Source organism: Rhopilema esculentum, chromosome 5, assembly GCF_057945365.1.
Source record: "Rhopilema esculentum isolate cy_ngs chromosome 5, ASM5794536v1, whole genome shotgun sequence".
In the NCBI taxonomy this organism is placed as follows: domain Eukaryota; kingdom Metazoa; phylum Cnidaria; class Scyphozoa; order Rhizostomeae; family Rhizostomatidae; genus Rhopilema; species Rhopilema esculentum.
This window is the reverse complement of record NC_142819.1, coordinates 8,585,921-8,602,394: the sequence shown is the minus strand read 5'-3', so window position 1 is coordinate 8,602,394 and position 16,474 is coordinate 8,585,921. Positions and strand designations below refer to the sequence as shown.

General features: G+C 36.6%; 1 protein-coding gene across 12 annotated transcripts in view; it reads left to right on the top strand.

Annotated features, from left to right (window-relative positions):
- The window catches only part of LOC135690022 (cadherin-related family member 1), a 57,625-nt gene that overhangs the window by 23,210 nt on the left and 17,941 nt on the right, over positions 1-16,474 (top strand). For 5 of the 12 annotated variants that reach the window (XM_065207434.2, XM_065207433.2, XM_065207435.2 and 2 more), the window contains 3 exons: positions 7,131-7,542; positions 10,325-10,396; positions 15,698-15,766. In XM_065207434.2, coding sequence (XP_065063506.2) covers positions 10,336-10,396; positions 15,698-15,766 — 130 coding nt within the window. In that variant the 5' untranslated portion in view covers positions 7,131-7,542; positions 10,325-10,335. The other 7 variants (XM_065207441.2, XM_065207438.2, XM_065207439.2 and 4 more) reach the window with 3 other exon arrangements.

Here is a 16,474-nt window from a genome sequence, read left to right as displayed (position 1 = left end):
CACTCTATCGTCTTTATCTTTTAATTCAGCAACTCATGTGCTCTTAGTTAGCTTTGTACTGAAAGTTGGACGATTAAGACCAATAAAAGCATGTAAAAGAATTCAAATGAATACATCCTCGTAAAAGCAGATTACTTTTATCGGCAGCTCAAAAAAGACATTACTTGGATATTTGACATATACGAAAGTAGCTTAACTTCTCTTTTTAACATCATCTTTGAATGATTTTACCAAAGAGAAGTTGTTTTGTGTTGAATTATTAAAAACAGTGATAGTTACTCCATTTTTATGACAGCTAACAAATTTTAAAGGAAATAGTTGCAAGATTGAATCTCCTATTTGGAAAATTACATTCACCAAGCACACTGCCAAGTGATTCCAACAGCAACCCTCACAAAGCTTTTGTTGTTTTACTTTCTGGTACAAAATATATATATACAGAGTCAATTTCAGTAGACTATTGCCTAGTATCTTCATGTCAGGGAATGTTTCTGGCTTATTCTTTATTTTCAATTTGACAAGTATCAGGTAATATATATTCACATGGCTTGTTTGGAGCAAATCTAAACTATATTTTGTCAATTCTCCCGTCATGAATATAAACTTCAGTCCTATCTTCATAAAACTAAAACCATCTGCAGAAATTGCTTTAACATTCATCTTGATTTTCGATGCTAATGCTTGAAACGCAACCTTATTCATGAATGCTTAGAAAATTCTAATTTGATCATTTAATCAATACGTTTGTTACACAATCCTGTCCATTCTAGTTGAACATTCAAATTGCAAGTGCTTTGTACAAAGATGTTTTGCTTTTTCTTATGGTTACCTTCTGTGATACAAAATACAACCTGCTCCGTTTACCAAAACTAACTTGTGTTTTTGTAGTGACATATAAATTCTTCTTAGAGTCTTTTCAATGTTATGCTTACAAATTGAAATGGCAGGTAATTGAATAGATCTTTCGTGAGAAAGTCAAATTTAGCGAGCTTGTACTTGTACTTTTTTCTATGTCTAAATTTCATGAATCACATTTTCAAATTCTAAACTGATCCTTCACTTAATTTATAGGCCTTTCTTAATTTCATTGTTGTTAACTCTACTCTTTTGATTTCATAAATACTTTCATTAAATTACCAATTTTCTTCACTGATTCTCGCCTCGAACGTTTTTCTACAAAATTTGCCTGATCTCATTGTGCTAAACCTTTTAAGGGTATGTTAACATGTTGATTTGTTCTAACAGAGTACAAACAAAAACACATCAATATCTATCTATCTCTTGATTTCGTTGAAACGATTTTCAGTTCCAAAAAGATGACAATACGAGGTAGTCCATTTCTCTGAACATCTTTACAAAAAAGGATGGAATTATTGATTCAAAACATTTTGAAAGATACCTAATTTGACATAATTCAACTTATAGGTAGCTTAATTAGTCATCACAAAAATTATTTACAAAAAATTTAAATTAGTAAAGAAAATATTCATATTTCTTTATGATTCTTTCAATTCTTTGTAGTTACTGTAATGCAAAGAATTGCAATTATGGATGGACAGCATTGAATCCATAAGTAGGAAACCCAGCTGTATGCTTTTGAGCAAAATTTTGATGAATGGTGTATTTCCAGTAAAGCAATAAATTTTGTAAACTGGCCAAACTGATCGCTGTCTTTCTTCTCCTACTCGATAAGTGCTGCTGTGCCGCAAGGCTTGGTCACCTCTCCTTTTTTATTTATCTGCCAAATTAATGATCTACCTTTTTGTTATGAGTAGAATTCACTTCTTGATTCTCATATCACTCTTGTAGCATGGCGATCAATGGGCAAAAAACATAGAGAATAAACGGACATATATTTCCAAGTGTTCAAAAAATTATTTCAAATTCCATTAAATTTCAATTGGCATTGAGTTGTATTAAAAGATATATTTGTATGGAATGTCTGGTAACAAAACGGAGTTCTAGCTTGATTCGTTGCCTAAAATTAGATGTGTAAGTCTGTTTTATTTCCATTGGTCGCTTTCGTAGCTGAACCTATTGCAACAGAAACTGAGAAAACTGCCTAGGAACTTTCTAACGTGATATCTGTGGAAGGAAATGTTTGCCTTCTTTATTTCAGATACTTTTCATATCTAACAGAAAGTTCAAAAAGTCAAATCATATTTCTTGGTATCATAAAAAAGTACTATTCGACTAGAAGTTCAGCAGCACTTTCCAAAATCCATGCTTCCAACGGTTATTTTCTTTCTTTCTTTCATCAAACTTTTATCAAAACTCCAACAAAAAGTCTTAACAGAAGCTCTTCTGAAGACACTTATCACGATTTGCAACGAAATCTCCTTATTCTACTCCACTTTCGCCATTCTATGTTGAAATTTTCATATCAATGTATATTTTTAACATATTGTGAGCAATTGTTGCTAGGGAATCATTGCTACTGGATAAGCAGGAAATTTGCAATGAAAATTATTGGTTTCTACTTCTAGTGAACATCCAGGGCTAAGAAAACGTTCTGGTTTCCAATTGAACGTAGTAGCCGAATATAAAAGTATTGTTAACACCTATAAAGCGACAATGAAAACCGCTAACCAGACAATTGAAATTCATCCTGAAATATTGACGATGTAAATTTTTAATGGCATATTTTTCAATTATTGACAATCACTTGTGATTCCTAGTAGAAAAATTCAAGTTAAACAGATTATGTTTAACTATGCTCGGAACAATCGATGGGGGGTCATCAAAACTCTTTTATTGTCAGATTACGTAAAAATCTCTTGTTATTTCATTTTAATACGTCAAAGAGTCCTCATTTATTGTTTTATACTTTTTGTATTGTTTATCTGGTCAGATGCTACATTGCTTTAGGTTTATTGGCCTATTTAATTTCGATTTGCAATAATAGAGGTAAATTAATCTAATATTTCTTTGAACCTCCCCCCAATCATGCTCTTTGTCGTGTCTGTACGATATTTATCAATATTAGCGAAAAGATGGAGATGGAGAAGGCGTTTTCGCACAGCACGTTGGGTTTAGTGTACTTAATTTTTGCAAGGTAAAGCACAATTAAGCAACATATGAAGCCCAATGTCCCATAGCCTAGGACATTGAGGCCACATAACACTTTGTATGTTGTGATGATATCACAAAAATCTGTTTTACTCCGTGAAAATACCTCTGTAATACATGGACTTACGTTATCTGTTGCTAATTGCCTGCGATGCGATATGGCCATATGAGTACAAATTTTCCCCCACTGTAATTTGGCCCTTGCTCGAAAACATATGAACCAAGCGAAGATAACAGACATCAGTTAGTAAAACTCAACTCTTTCATTTGCCATATCACAGGATATGTGTGCTGTGACGAATTTACCCATGGGCCCACAGGGCCCTGGCAAAATTTTTGAAAAGCCTTTAAAGTGCTCTTGATTTCAAACTTGTGTTTGAGTTGAGCTAGGAGGTCTCGTATAGTAATGAATTCTATTTTTAAAATAGAATAAAGGGCGCGGTCTCAAGAATTTTGAGCTCGCTCCGCTCGCAGGGGGTCTCGTATTTTATTTTTACCCCAGGGCCTTCAAAACTCTTGATGGCCCTGGCTAGAGCTTCCCCAATGCAATGACTGCACTTAGTTTGTTGCTCAACTTGCCATACGGAGGTTTCTCCGGTGAAAAATGTTTCACCACTGAAAAGGGTAAAGAAAAAGAGTGAACTAAGGTGCACAGTGTCACAGTAGCGCGTTGTTGCCTTATGTTTAATGGCAGCAGATGTCCTGGGAGTTTTTAACCAACCCCAATCAAATCATTGAAAAGTTTTCAGCAGTAATAACGAAAGACATTAGCATCACGAACCAAGGGGCAAGTGTAGTTTTATTGGGAATGCACTGAAATGCGAAATGGATACAAGTTTATTCGTGTGTTTTAGTTTTTATCTATCAAACTATTTAGTGAATATTAACCTGGCTGGTTATGTTTATGTTTAGGCAAGTACTACGCACGTGACACAATTATTTGGTATATTTTCAGGGGCCCCAATAAACTTCTGGCCCAGGGCCCCAACAGATTTAAATGCAGCCCTGTGTATGTAGCAAATTTAAACTGATGTTGAGATTTTTTTATGTTTTTTGTGTTCATGCTGCAATTTTGGTAGTCAGTTCAATGGTAACTGGATGACTTTGTGCTCACATGAACACTGATGACCGCATCTATTTTTATATGCTAAAATGAATTTCTCTTCATCATTAGCAGAGATACAGTAACCAACAATTTTGTTCATTAAAGTCTTTATTGATTAGAACATTGAAATGTCTAGCGAGGTCCTAGTTTGGCCTGTTGTCTATATGCGAAAACGAGATTTTAATTCCGTCTTAGAATATACTTTGGCACTAGTTCTTGGTTTTCAGTCCTGATACCTTGCCAAGTCACCCTATCAGCTTGCGGGTAATCTGCTAGGTTATCTATCTATAAGCAATGGTTGAAAATGCATTTCAATATGACCACATAATTCTGTTAACTTGTTGTCTGTCAGGCCTGGTCACCGACATGTTTTGTGTTAATTTCTGACTGTTTATCGTTTTTCGTGAACGTTTTTGCTTCGTTCTTGCTCATGATATTTCTACACCATCATAGATACGGAATCCAGTGACCACCAGAGGTGTTACTTTTTGAGGGGCATTTATTGGAGATGACATTCAGAAACCGACTGTACTTCTCAGGGAATTTTTAGCATATTGAGGAAGGGGAAATTGCCCTTCCAGCTCTAGCTTTTTTTATTATAAGGATTTCCCCCGCAGTTAAAATCCCCTCAAAAAGGCTATGGGCCTTCAATTCTTTTCTTTAACAAGGTTGACCCCGCATAAGATGGGAGTCAAAAATTGAAAGCTTCACAGGACAGATAAAACCGAAAATTACACACGAAGCTCGGAGAAAACTAAGCCTTTTAGAGCTTTTATTCAACGAGAAGCCAAAATGCTTTCAAATATGACTTTGGCTGTTCACGATTGGGTAGATGTAACAGACATAATGCAATTTCAACCTTTATTCACGGCGATCGTCTGGTTTAAAGCAGAGCAAATCAAATTAGTCAAAGAAATCGGCCTTCTCACGATTCACTGTAACTCTACACAAATGATGTGGGAATTTCAATCACTATTTTAACTGCATCAAAAAATTTCTACCTGCCAACTGCCCTACTCTGCCGGTTGGCCCATGCAAATTTATCTGAAATCCACGCTTCTCTAGAGAAAGCAATTATACGTATTTAAATAGAGTTCGAATCAATCTAATTTATGTTTTCAAATCATTTTAATTTGCCTGAACTAAACGAATTAGTCACTTAGATGTTTTCTCCATATCCTGTGTTTTTGGTGGAGTACATTTTTCCAAAGTATTGGTTTATTAAAAATGCTTTAAAGTATCCAGCAGTTATAAATATTTTCTATTCTTATTCAATTTATTAGTTAATTCGATGCGCAATTGCATGTTTACTGCATTTTCCACTTTAAATATTTCTAAAATATTTTCGCTGTTTTGATAACAATATACTTTCGTACAAAATCGTCATTTCCTGGTTATATGGTTGCTTTTGTTACATTTCTTTTTACTTATTGAAACTTTCAAACGTTCATAGCCTTTCTTTTATTGTTGTGTTATTCTTGAAACTAGCTGGCATTCTAGCACTCTCTTCCTTCCGTTTTTTTGCAAAGATTTGCCACCCAGGGACAGAAAGAATAACCCTAAATATTTATCTCGCTTAGATATGTTTCTCAACTTACTTGATCGCTTGCCTTCCGATCACGTTTCCTTATCCAATCTAACCTTCACTCTTGTTTATGTTGTTGCCCTGCAAAAACCAGTGTCCTGCCGGTAAGCAATGCAGCGCTTTTGAAATCCATTGAACTGCCTTATTCTTTCTCAATTTTCGTTTCATTTATTTACACAGGCATTAAGGACTTATAAAGCATTCCCAGTTGCTGCATGTTATTTCTTTTGTTATTGCACACTTTGAAATTTTTACTTCCTTTTCAAACCAAACCTTTTTGCAAATATAGAACCTTTAGGCCGTATTCAATTGGCTTAAAACATGTTTTTTTGAAGAGTGGAATTCACAAGATTCTTCCGAAGTTTAATTGAAGACAATAACAGTCAGTTTCGTTTTACCATACCGTTGCCTCTCGCGAGCCTCTGAGACGTATTTCGTTCTCGTTTGGACAACTGACATTTCTATTGACTATAATCCTTTGCGCCCTGAGTGATAACGCTTCGTACGCAAGAGACCATTCACTCGCAAAAAATGGACGAGATTTCTAGGAACTTTCACGTGAAATAATATAATTTCCTTCAAAGGCGTCCAAGATTCCCAAGAAATGATTCGCCCCTCTCTTCCCTCTCTTCGCAATACCCTAGGTATCAGAATCCCTTCAACAGAAATAATAGAAGAAAAAAGGGAGCCTTGTTGTGCTCTTTGCCTTTTCTCTTGAGGCTTACTAAAGTCTGGCATAAGGGGTTGCTTCGTGTGTAATGGCGACGACCGATTTCTAGAAATGTGTCATTGTGACACTGCATCCTACTCTAACTACCCTTGTCTTGGATTTAAATACCGATTGACGTCAGAAGCTTTTCTGTGCTTATCTCTTCTCCCAGTTTTGGAAAAGATCTTCTCGCCAATTAATGCAAATATGCGATGCGTCAGTGGATCCGTGACTGCTCATTCCATCCAGTTTTAAAAATTACGGGGTCGGGGTGGCAGTTCTATTTTTACACGTGCGTATTCTTCCCTTGTTTAAGGCGTAACTCTTCGTTCATTTCATCCCGCACCGTTATCTCCAACACCCCCCTCCCTGGCTAGTGTACCTCCTTCAGACAGCAGGCAGTCTCCGGATGCCCTCGCCAAGATCCAATTTTCCCATAATGTGGTGCCACACACGGGCTCTTCATAGCCGATTGCACCGTTTAGTACAATTGAGTTGAATGGAAAGCCACCACAGCGTTATTGTAAACTATCCGGTGTGTTTTCCTCATTGTATTCTAACGCTGCTTTGTATTTTATATAAAGAGTATTTCTCCTCTACTTTCCTCATTAATAATTGAAGAAACAAGCGCTTTCTGATGCGGTTTTGTTTCTCGTCCTTAGGGAACTGCCAAAGAATTTCATATTGATCACAGCCAGTTGACGGAGTAGCCGTAGTTGTTACCGAGAACGTATGCAAGGGTTGTGCAACAGTCGAATCGCTGGTCAGAATTTGTTTGTTCAGTAGGGTTCAGGCACTATTGCGACTTCAAGAGTTTAATTTACAAAGTTCTCATGATTAATTGATATATATCTGGATTGTATAGCGTTATCGTGGTTATGGTGTAAAGTGTTTTTGACTTGCAAATGATAGCCGCGTGTGGAATATTGCATCAGTTTGTATATATTTTGGATGACAATTGGAATCTGTATCCACCAGGAGTCGAGTGTATATTATATCGCTATTATAGCAAATCACAGTAAAAGGATTTTAATCAGCACTACCGCCTACATTAGCTGCTCTTATTGGAAGACAGTAAGTACCGCTTGTTAAATGTTCTTAGCAGATTTCTCCAGCCTAGCAGATAGAGCTTCTGTTTTAGGCATTTATTAATGGTATGTAACAGTGAGTCTTACATCAGCAGTGGTATTCTGTCAGGAAGGGAAATCTAGCGTGCTTGGAATTATTCATAATTGTATCACGTCTCCACATATTTTGCAACAATTTGCAGGACAAATATATGAGCATTTCAAGAAAAAAATTTAGACTTCAAATTTCAAGCGAAAAAAGGATTAGTTTTAAGTTATGCCGATCTATACAACCAAAGTGTGAAATAAGAGTTGTCTAATATAATCGCTACTTTGGCATTGTCTATTCGTTTCACCCAATTTTCAATGGGGCAGAATTCCTCTAACCTCAGAGAGAGAAGTTGTGATTTCTCTGCAAATAGCCGACATAGTCCAGTTGAATCTAGCAAAACCTTAGATTTGTTCCATATAAGATAAGTTTCTGCTCCTCATGCTATAATGGTTTTGAACAAATTTGCTGAGAACCTAATAAATCAGTCGCCAAACACTCTTGGTACTCCCTTCACGAAAGATAACGCACTGCCAAATCCCAAAAGCCTTAGATTTCGTATTGCAAACAGCTCAAAGACAACAGGTCGTGTTGCATTCAATTCCGTCTTTTTAACTTCTAAAAGCTTATCAGTCATTTTTTCGGAAATAAAAACCTGTAAACATATTGAGGAGTAGCAGGTCTCCTCGTTGAAGTATAACATCCGCGTAAAAACAATTATTATTCTTATACTCTATATTTTTATCACACTATGCTCTAAATCTTTTCCTAGCTTAGTCCATTTTGAAACTTAGAATAGTATTCTAACCTATCCAATCTTCGGCATTATTAGAAATTGGGTGAAATTAACGGCAAAATCAAGACATTTAGATCGTGATGGTCTTATTTATACGGTAGAAAAATGCAAATCTGGGGAGTAGAGAAATGTGCAGTTGAAACAGAAGATCTTATCATGTTGTAGCATTCAAGTCAGTTGAGGACTCTGAAGTCATTTCAGACAGCGTGTGCCATATCTGCTTAGGAAAACGCAAAGAGAAATTCCAGTGTTCTACCCCGACTATAGCATGTATTTCCCGTTTTGGTGTGGGCGTTTTTGTCTATGAACTTTGCGAAAAAGTTGGGATGATTTAGCCTTATGAATCTTATAGACATTTTATTTTAAGAATTCTCCCATAACCTAGAATGCCAACAGTTTCCTTATTCAGTGCTTTAAGCTATAAGATCCCTTTTCACTGCTTATTTATCCCATTAAAAAGGAGACGTAAGAAGATAAGAGGTGAAAAATAGGGACTCTTGATATGTAACCGTGTTTGCATGACGATCTCTATGCTTGCTGTACCTAGATTTAGTTTCCGTTCCGCTACTTTGCAATTTTCTTCGTACTTCGCTAGCGTTGGCCATCTATGCGCGATAATTAAACGGCCCATTTTCTACGTGATCTTGTTCTAACCAACCCTTCAAATCAAAGATTTTTCACGATTTGTTACCATCCCCCAGATATTTCCATGTGTTACTGTATCTTTAAAGAATTGTGTAAAACAGATTAATTCCGATTCTCGCCTTCGCTTTCCTCCCAATGTTTGCGGAAATCCACCGATAAACGTTTCAGCAAGATTTTGATGAAACACATAACCTGTTGTTGCAACCCAGAAAGGTCATTCCATTTTCACTAAGGAATAGGGTAAAATCGCGCGGCATTTGATCATAGCATGCGATGTTGTAAAGATATTGGTTGCTTGTCGCTGTATCAACGTGCATTTCTCCCACCGCGCGGCTTTCGCGAAAAGCCCCTTGTTTCCATTGCTTCTCACGCGCCCCTTGGGTGATATTAGGTGATCTTCAATATCAAATGCCAGTTAGCAGATTTGTGGATTTGAAAAGCGAGTACCACCCTAACCTTTGAGAATGGTTCTGTTGTTTCGACAGAACTGATGGTCCAAATTGTTAATTAAGAGTAAATTTATTCCAATTAGGCCTATTAATAATTGGTCAAAACTATAACCAACCTTTTTAGATTAATTGACGTGCCTTATACCTTTGTTAAATTCTCTTTATTTCAATTTAGCGTCACAGGCTAGCACTGTCAATCAAGACTGGTTGCCTTTCAGGGCAATTCAAGAATTACTTTTATTTCATTGTAATGCAACTGTATGCATTAAGTCTGGGTACATGATACAATTACCTGAATGAGTTCGTTGAACAAAATATAATTGCCCGAAATGGGCGGTCAAAAAATAAAAATATGGCATCGAATAAATTTCCACCAATGACATTTGATGACAATAAAGCTATGACTAGATCCACATATGTTTCAACCCCCTTTCGCCCCCATTTGAACCCTCTCCTCGTTCTGTTTTTACGTCCTCCTCTCTTTACATTAGTGTAACGTTTTGAACCAATGTCAAGACTTTCTTACCGATTCTGAACACAAAGGATTTACATCCGAATTGAGGGTTTATTCTTTCGTCTGTTACCTCGTTAAAAGGTCGCACGAAAAACCTTAACGCTTTTAAAAGGAAGCCTCTGAAAGTTTCCTCGAGAATGCTGAACTGGGAAGCAAAAAGGAAGCTTTTTTCTGATCCTTCGTGTCAAGTTACAAAACCAAATATCTGCGCTTAGCAAACAGGATACAAGCCAGTAAGCTTCGGTATTTATGTCTATTTTTGCCATACGCCTCTGCAGTTCTAAGCTGTCAGCATCTGTTACCATTTCTTACTGAATATGTTCTTTGATATTGCAGATTCACACAAGATGAAATCATACATATTAACAGTATTCACTTTGGCTCACGTGTTGGGGAACGTTTGTCGAGGTATGAGCTTGCAATTATGTTTTTTGTTTTACAGTAAAAACCAGCATATGGTTATCTACAACTTTTCTATTCTTAACATTCTATAGCAGGGCTCTGATCTGTAGATTTTGTAGATACGGTCTGTATGAATATCTAATATTCATGCTAACAATTCCCTTTATGGGTTAAAAGTCAGTTTTTGAACTTCATAGTCTTACTTTCTAATTATGTGTGGTAGATGTTTAGTTTTTTGACGTTATTCAACCAGCTTAGCGTATTCACCTAATTTAATTCTCTGCTTTAAATTTTGGCTCCGGTTAAGCGTAGATCTGCCAAAAGATTATACCGTGGTGAATGTACAGGCATGCAACGTTTTGGCAAACACGTATTTGTTAAGAAATCTTGATACCTTGGTAACTCTCGGCATAAGTCACAGATCACTTCTAGAGAAAATCATTGTCTGCAAATCAGGCAAGATAAGGCTGTATTAATATTGTTTCAATAAATTATCAAAAGATGGTTATCTTTTGTCAAACATTCGGATCTTCAGGTAGTAGTGCTTCAAAGAAAAGAAAGGACCCGTGAAATGTTTCGAGTTGTCGAATGTTCGAGTTATCGGGGATTTGAGTTATCGAGAATCAAGTGTATCTTCTCATATATATTTTAACCTTTGCGTTGATCTTATAAAATAACTTTTGTTTTGAAATGTTTTAGTTAGAATAGAAAAGAATCTTAAAGCATCCACTTTGTCCCTTAAAAGAAAACCTGGCATTCGAGTATCCGGTTGAAAATCTTTTTCTGCCACCAGCCATAGATGTTATATGCTCTATTTTATTTTATATATAGTGAGTCTGGTACCCAGGGTACCATAGATGTATGCCTGATTGGTGCAAGTTCTTACGGAGGTTACTATGGTTTAATATTTGCATAAATGCGATGATAAACTTACTGTGCATATAGGGATCTGATCCCCATGTTATCCTTGTACAAATTTCTTACAACTAGTACACACACCAAACTCGTCATGCCAGAAAGACTAACCGTAGTGTTAAGGGGTTACCGCAACATAAGCACACAAATCTGCTAGATTACAAACAGCTTTGAAACCGTAAGCAAATCCTGAAATACGAACCAACCCGCAGATTACCCAATGCTCCTGGACTTTTATATTGTTTTGACACGCTTTTGCAGCTCGTGTCGCGAAGTATTAAGTGTCTTTATAAGTGTGGGCTCTTCTACATTCCATTAGTATTCATAGCTTTCTGTATCGCCTTTTAATAGCACAAGGAAGTAACTTTCCCCATTTCAGCTGACGTATAGTACTCCCCAATATTATGTTTCATAATCTAGTCAACAAGGGCTTTGAAAAAGCAAACATTTGAAACATACTAAAGCTTTCCGTCTGGAATTCTTCAATGTATAATGTGTCAGAACATATATCGATAACTGTAAGCTAGGAAACATATACATCTAGTTATGGATCAAAATAGGCCAATCAGAAGCGTGAGCACATGACTGTAAAGGTTGCCCAATCAGTGCCGCTTGCCTATTGAAAATATTAGCAATGGAGTCTCAGGGTAAAATTCTTTTTAAGTCTTGTTGATTTTTTGCGAAGACATTTTTGTTTATTTTATAGAAGTTTAATTCCAGATTCTTAGATTTCTACTGTTGCCACAGATATTCTCTCATTTGGTCCAAAAAGTATTTGATAGTTCATACATATTTCTTTGATACCAAGCAAACAAAAGGGGTACTTAATATCGCTACTGGATGTGCTTATGTTCAGAATGCTCCAGTCTCCTTGTTAATTCTAGTCCGGCTTTAAAGTGACTTTCTATTTTCCGCTGCTTTTCACATTTGTTACTCTTTAAAGTTCCGTCAAGCCATTCCAGTCCATTAACTGCAACAATAATATTGTTTACATTCAGGAGATCCGCGTTTCTAAAATTGACTTTATTCTATATTGATCTCGCCAATTCAACTTAATAAGTTTTTATCCATGTTTCCGAAAGTGACCTTTACTCCCTTTTTGCAAGTCTTTTTTTAAGTTCGATACTAAACAAAACTCCTGGCAACGCCCGTTATGGTGGCTTCTAAAATTTACTGTTTTAATTGATCCCAATTTAGTCCAATCCAGGGGAATTAGCGATCTAGTGGAATGACATATGCCGACCCAGCCTCCCCTGATCGAGATAAACTTGAGCTAATGGTTGATGTGATGTGACCCAGGTGGAAATGTTTGTAATATTAACTGAGCAATTTCTCAAATTCAAGTAGCAGTGCTCATTATATATGCAAACTGTAAACAGGCTTATTTCGCGTTGTTTGCGCAAACTTCATTGTGCGCAACTAAGATACCATTGCAATGCTCTGTCAGTTCCCTGCCATTGCTTTCTACCCTCACCTTTGAAGCTCTCACCAGTGCGTCAATCTGCTATGAATTTTTTATCACTTCTGCGGTCAGATATATTGTATACATTTTCGGTTCATATGAATATATTTTAGAAACACCAAAGGATGTTATGCCGATAAGTCAGTTGCATAATCGAAGTTTATGGATCCAGTGAATCTTTCTGATAGTGGATTTTGCTTGTTTGAGTTTTTACCTTAAAGATTAAGCGGCAAAATGCTTGACTTTTCGAGATGTATTCGGCTTAAGTGAAGAATAACTGCTTTTAATTTATTTGTTATCATATTCCAATTTTACAAGTCAAAGCCAGTTCATTAATCTTGGAAAATATTTTCTCTCTGTCTGGAAACTTTGCTCTGGTTTTAGCGCTATTTTCGCAAACTTTCAGGCGATTTCACATTCCTATCTTTAAACTCCGCTTTTGTTGGTGCTGTTTTAAGCCAGTTCACTGAAAAGCCGTCAGAATTGAAACAAAAGGAAATTCTGCCTTTGCACCTCCGAGAATGGAGTTGTTTAGGTATCAGCATGGGAAGCTAGCAACCTTTTTGACAGGGCTCAGAAAAAGGGGTGGTCACATGGTTAAAAAGGGGATGAGGTCACCGATCGCCATTTTAACCACACCTTAATTCACTAACCAAACCTACCACGGCAACCTAAACTATAACTTTAACATGAATGGCATTTCTAGCCAAACGAGAGAATCTTGCTTGTTGCTTTCATGTATCATAGTAAAACGGGACGGTTTTATCCTTATTACCATTGAAATCGCTGGCTGTCCCATGCTACGGTTTTTTCTAATAACATTAAACCGGATTAGTGCTATGCTAGTTCATTTGAAATAGAAGAAGAGGGACGTCAACCTAATCACAAGGCCCCGTGGCAGTATGTCATATTGGAAGCAAAAGCACCCTGAATAACAGTTCTTCTCTAACCATGGCATTATTACGAATAACTTCTGATTTGAAAGCTATTGAAAATGGCTGATTTGAATGCGCACCAAGGAAAGGGAAAGACCAACAAGCGAGATATATGTGAATATGTTATACCAAAGCAAATTTGACAGATTGGGTATCAGATTAAACAAAGACGCCTACTGTAACATAATCCCCTGACAATGGTTTCTTGCTATCACAGTTCGAAAGGCAATGAATTAAAACACCTCTCAGTAGTGTAAAGACATAAGAATTCAGGGATACGTTTGGCTCTTTGATAAAAAGAGAAAGGCAACTGCGTTAATCGCTATTTCCCACTCAAAGCTTTTTTATCTGTGCTCTGAGGCTAAGTCCACACAATCTTTGTACGCATTTGAACAGAAATGTTAAGCTACAGAATATCTTTGCTGATGTAAGCATCCGGGTTTTTTTGTTACTAAGACAACACACGTCAAGAATGGCGTTTAAGGAATGACGATTTGAAAGAGCCTTTTCGAATTTGCTTTTCTATTTACAGCAAGCAAATGCTCCATTCATAGAATACACATGTAAAGAGTTTGCTCATATTGTCATTGTTACGTTTTCCGACAACCCAATAGGAGTTTACAGCTATCGAAGGATTCATGGTTAGCAACAAAAGAGAGGTGTACCGTCATTTCTCATAGAAATTGCAAGATTTATATGACAATAAAACGATTATTGAGATTAAGGGTGTTTTTTCTGTTAAAAATGAATGATCTTTTTAGGGAAGAATGAATTTTAGTAAGTCATCGTTTCTCTCAAATGTACAGGTATCTTCTCTATTTGTAAGGAATTTGAAGTCAGCATCAAAGTTATAAGGAGGTCCATTTTAGAACATAAATCCTAGTATGTCTATTGGAGTTTATCAACTATATTTTGAGTTTATCAAGAGCCATGATCAAGATAAAATAGGCGAACTTTCCAACAAAATTTTATAACCAATTTTAAGAAATGAAGAAGGATTGATTCGTGAAATGTAAGAGAATTTCATTAGCCTTTCGCTTTCGCTGACGTCACGAGTGCAGGTAGTTTTTAATGCAGTGCTTTCATATAGGCTGCAGTTGCACCCGCTTTCGTTAAAACAGCAGATGAAACCCTCATATGATTTCAGCCATTCTTTGATTTGATTGGTTCAGAACAAGCTACTTATGCGTTGACTGGTTTAGACCGAGAAATCAAATTCGTAAGAAGTTTAATATAGTTTGCTATTACCAGAAGAAACCCTGGGTAAGGGGCTCAGAGACTCAGATGACTCAGAGGGTTCTTGTTACCATGCCCCCTTATGAAACGTAAATGTTTACTTTTTGTAAGATAAATGTAATTATTGCTAAGGCCTTTGAAGATGCTTTCAAAGATCCACTGCACCCTTATTCTTTAGCAAGTTCATGGGTTTACTTTTCTTACCATTTTGACAAGAGGTATAAGACAGGTTTATTGTATTATTCACAATTACTGTGCAGCCTATAGATACTGCTCAGCGACAGCGCCAACCACTAGGCTCTGGGAGAGGCACAACCAAAAATTTTAGGCCACGCCATTTTTACCACCATAAAACGACCCTTTTACCTAAAGGGAAGGTGATGGAAGTTTCAGTGCCATGGAATTGCACCACAAAAACACGTGGACAAAATTTAACCCCCTCCCCAAACCTTTTCTAAAATACAAAATTTATCCTGCCAAGACCTGATGGAGAAGTGTACCTCCCAGTCCCCGCCCCCCGCCCCCTTTCCCCCCATAGCGCCGTTGTTGATACTGCTTGAGCAGAATACAACAATCACCGAAAAATGCTAGCTCTGAAATTGTTTCGTTTGGCTAATGTACCACAGAACTGTTTCATGACGACTTCATAATGCTTTTAGATAAAGTTTTAAATATATAAAGCCTCATTGGATTCACAAAACTGTTTTCAACACTTTTAATAACAGACCAGTCCTTAATCATTTCACTCTTTTCTTTTAGCAATAAACTACAGGCCGTATTTTACACGTCCATCTCTTGTAAAGACGATCCCTGAAAACGTTGGCAAAGGTGAGTTATTCTTTTTGTGTTGAGCGATGACTCAATAATACTCAAAAGTTCCCTGTTATCGAAGTATCTTTGTAGCGCAAAGCCCAATTGCATCAAAGGGACCCTCAAAAATTCTTTTAACGATCATTTTTGTGCTTTCTGAAATTTACCCTGTTTTAAAATGCTATAAATGCCAATGTTACGCCACTTGCCAAGTATCGCTTGTGATAGTACAACTCAGCAATATACTTTAGAAGCTAAAGGCAAATGCTACAATTAAGAATTCCAGAACTTTACATAAAAGAGCATACAATCTGATTTTTTAAATATTTTTAGAACTTTTGAAAATCACGCTTTACATTTTCCAAAAGCAAAATGGGAAGTTTTCCATCAATGAATCGTTTTCTTTCTTCGACCCTGAAATATTTCCTGCTTTCTGTTGTGTATGTTTACTTTACCTGATAAGAGCCTGAGAGGCTTTAACCTTTCATTAAACGACTTGCCTGTGAAACCAGGCTTCCTCTATAAAGGGCTTATTGCACCAAGGAATATTTCTAACAACAGTTGCAAAAATATTTTCTCTTTGCTACAAAGCATTTACCTACAATGAAATCAGAATTTAGGCATGGTGACCGAAGACTGTGTGATAATCCAAAGGCACATTCTTCGACTTTGGATCATCTGAAATCAGCTTTAGACCAGTCACAAACCAGACACTTGTAAATAAAC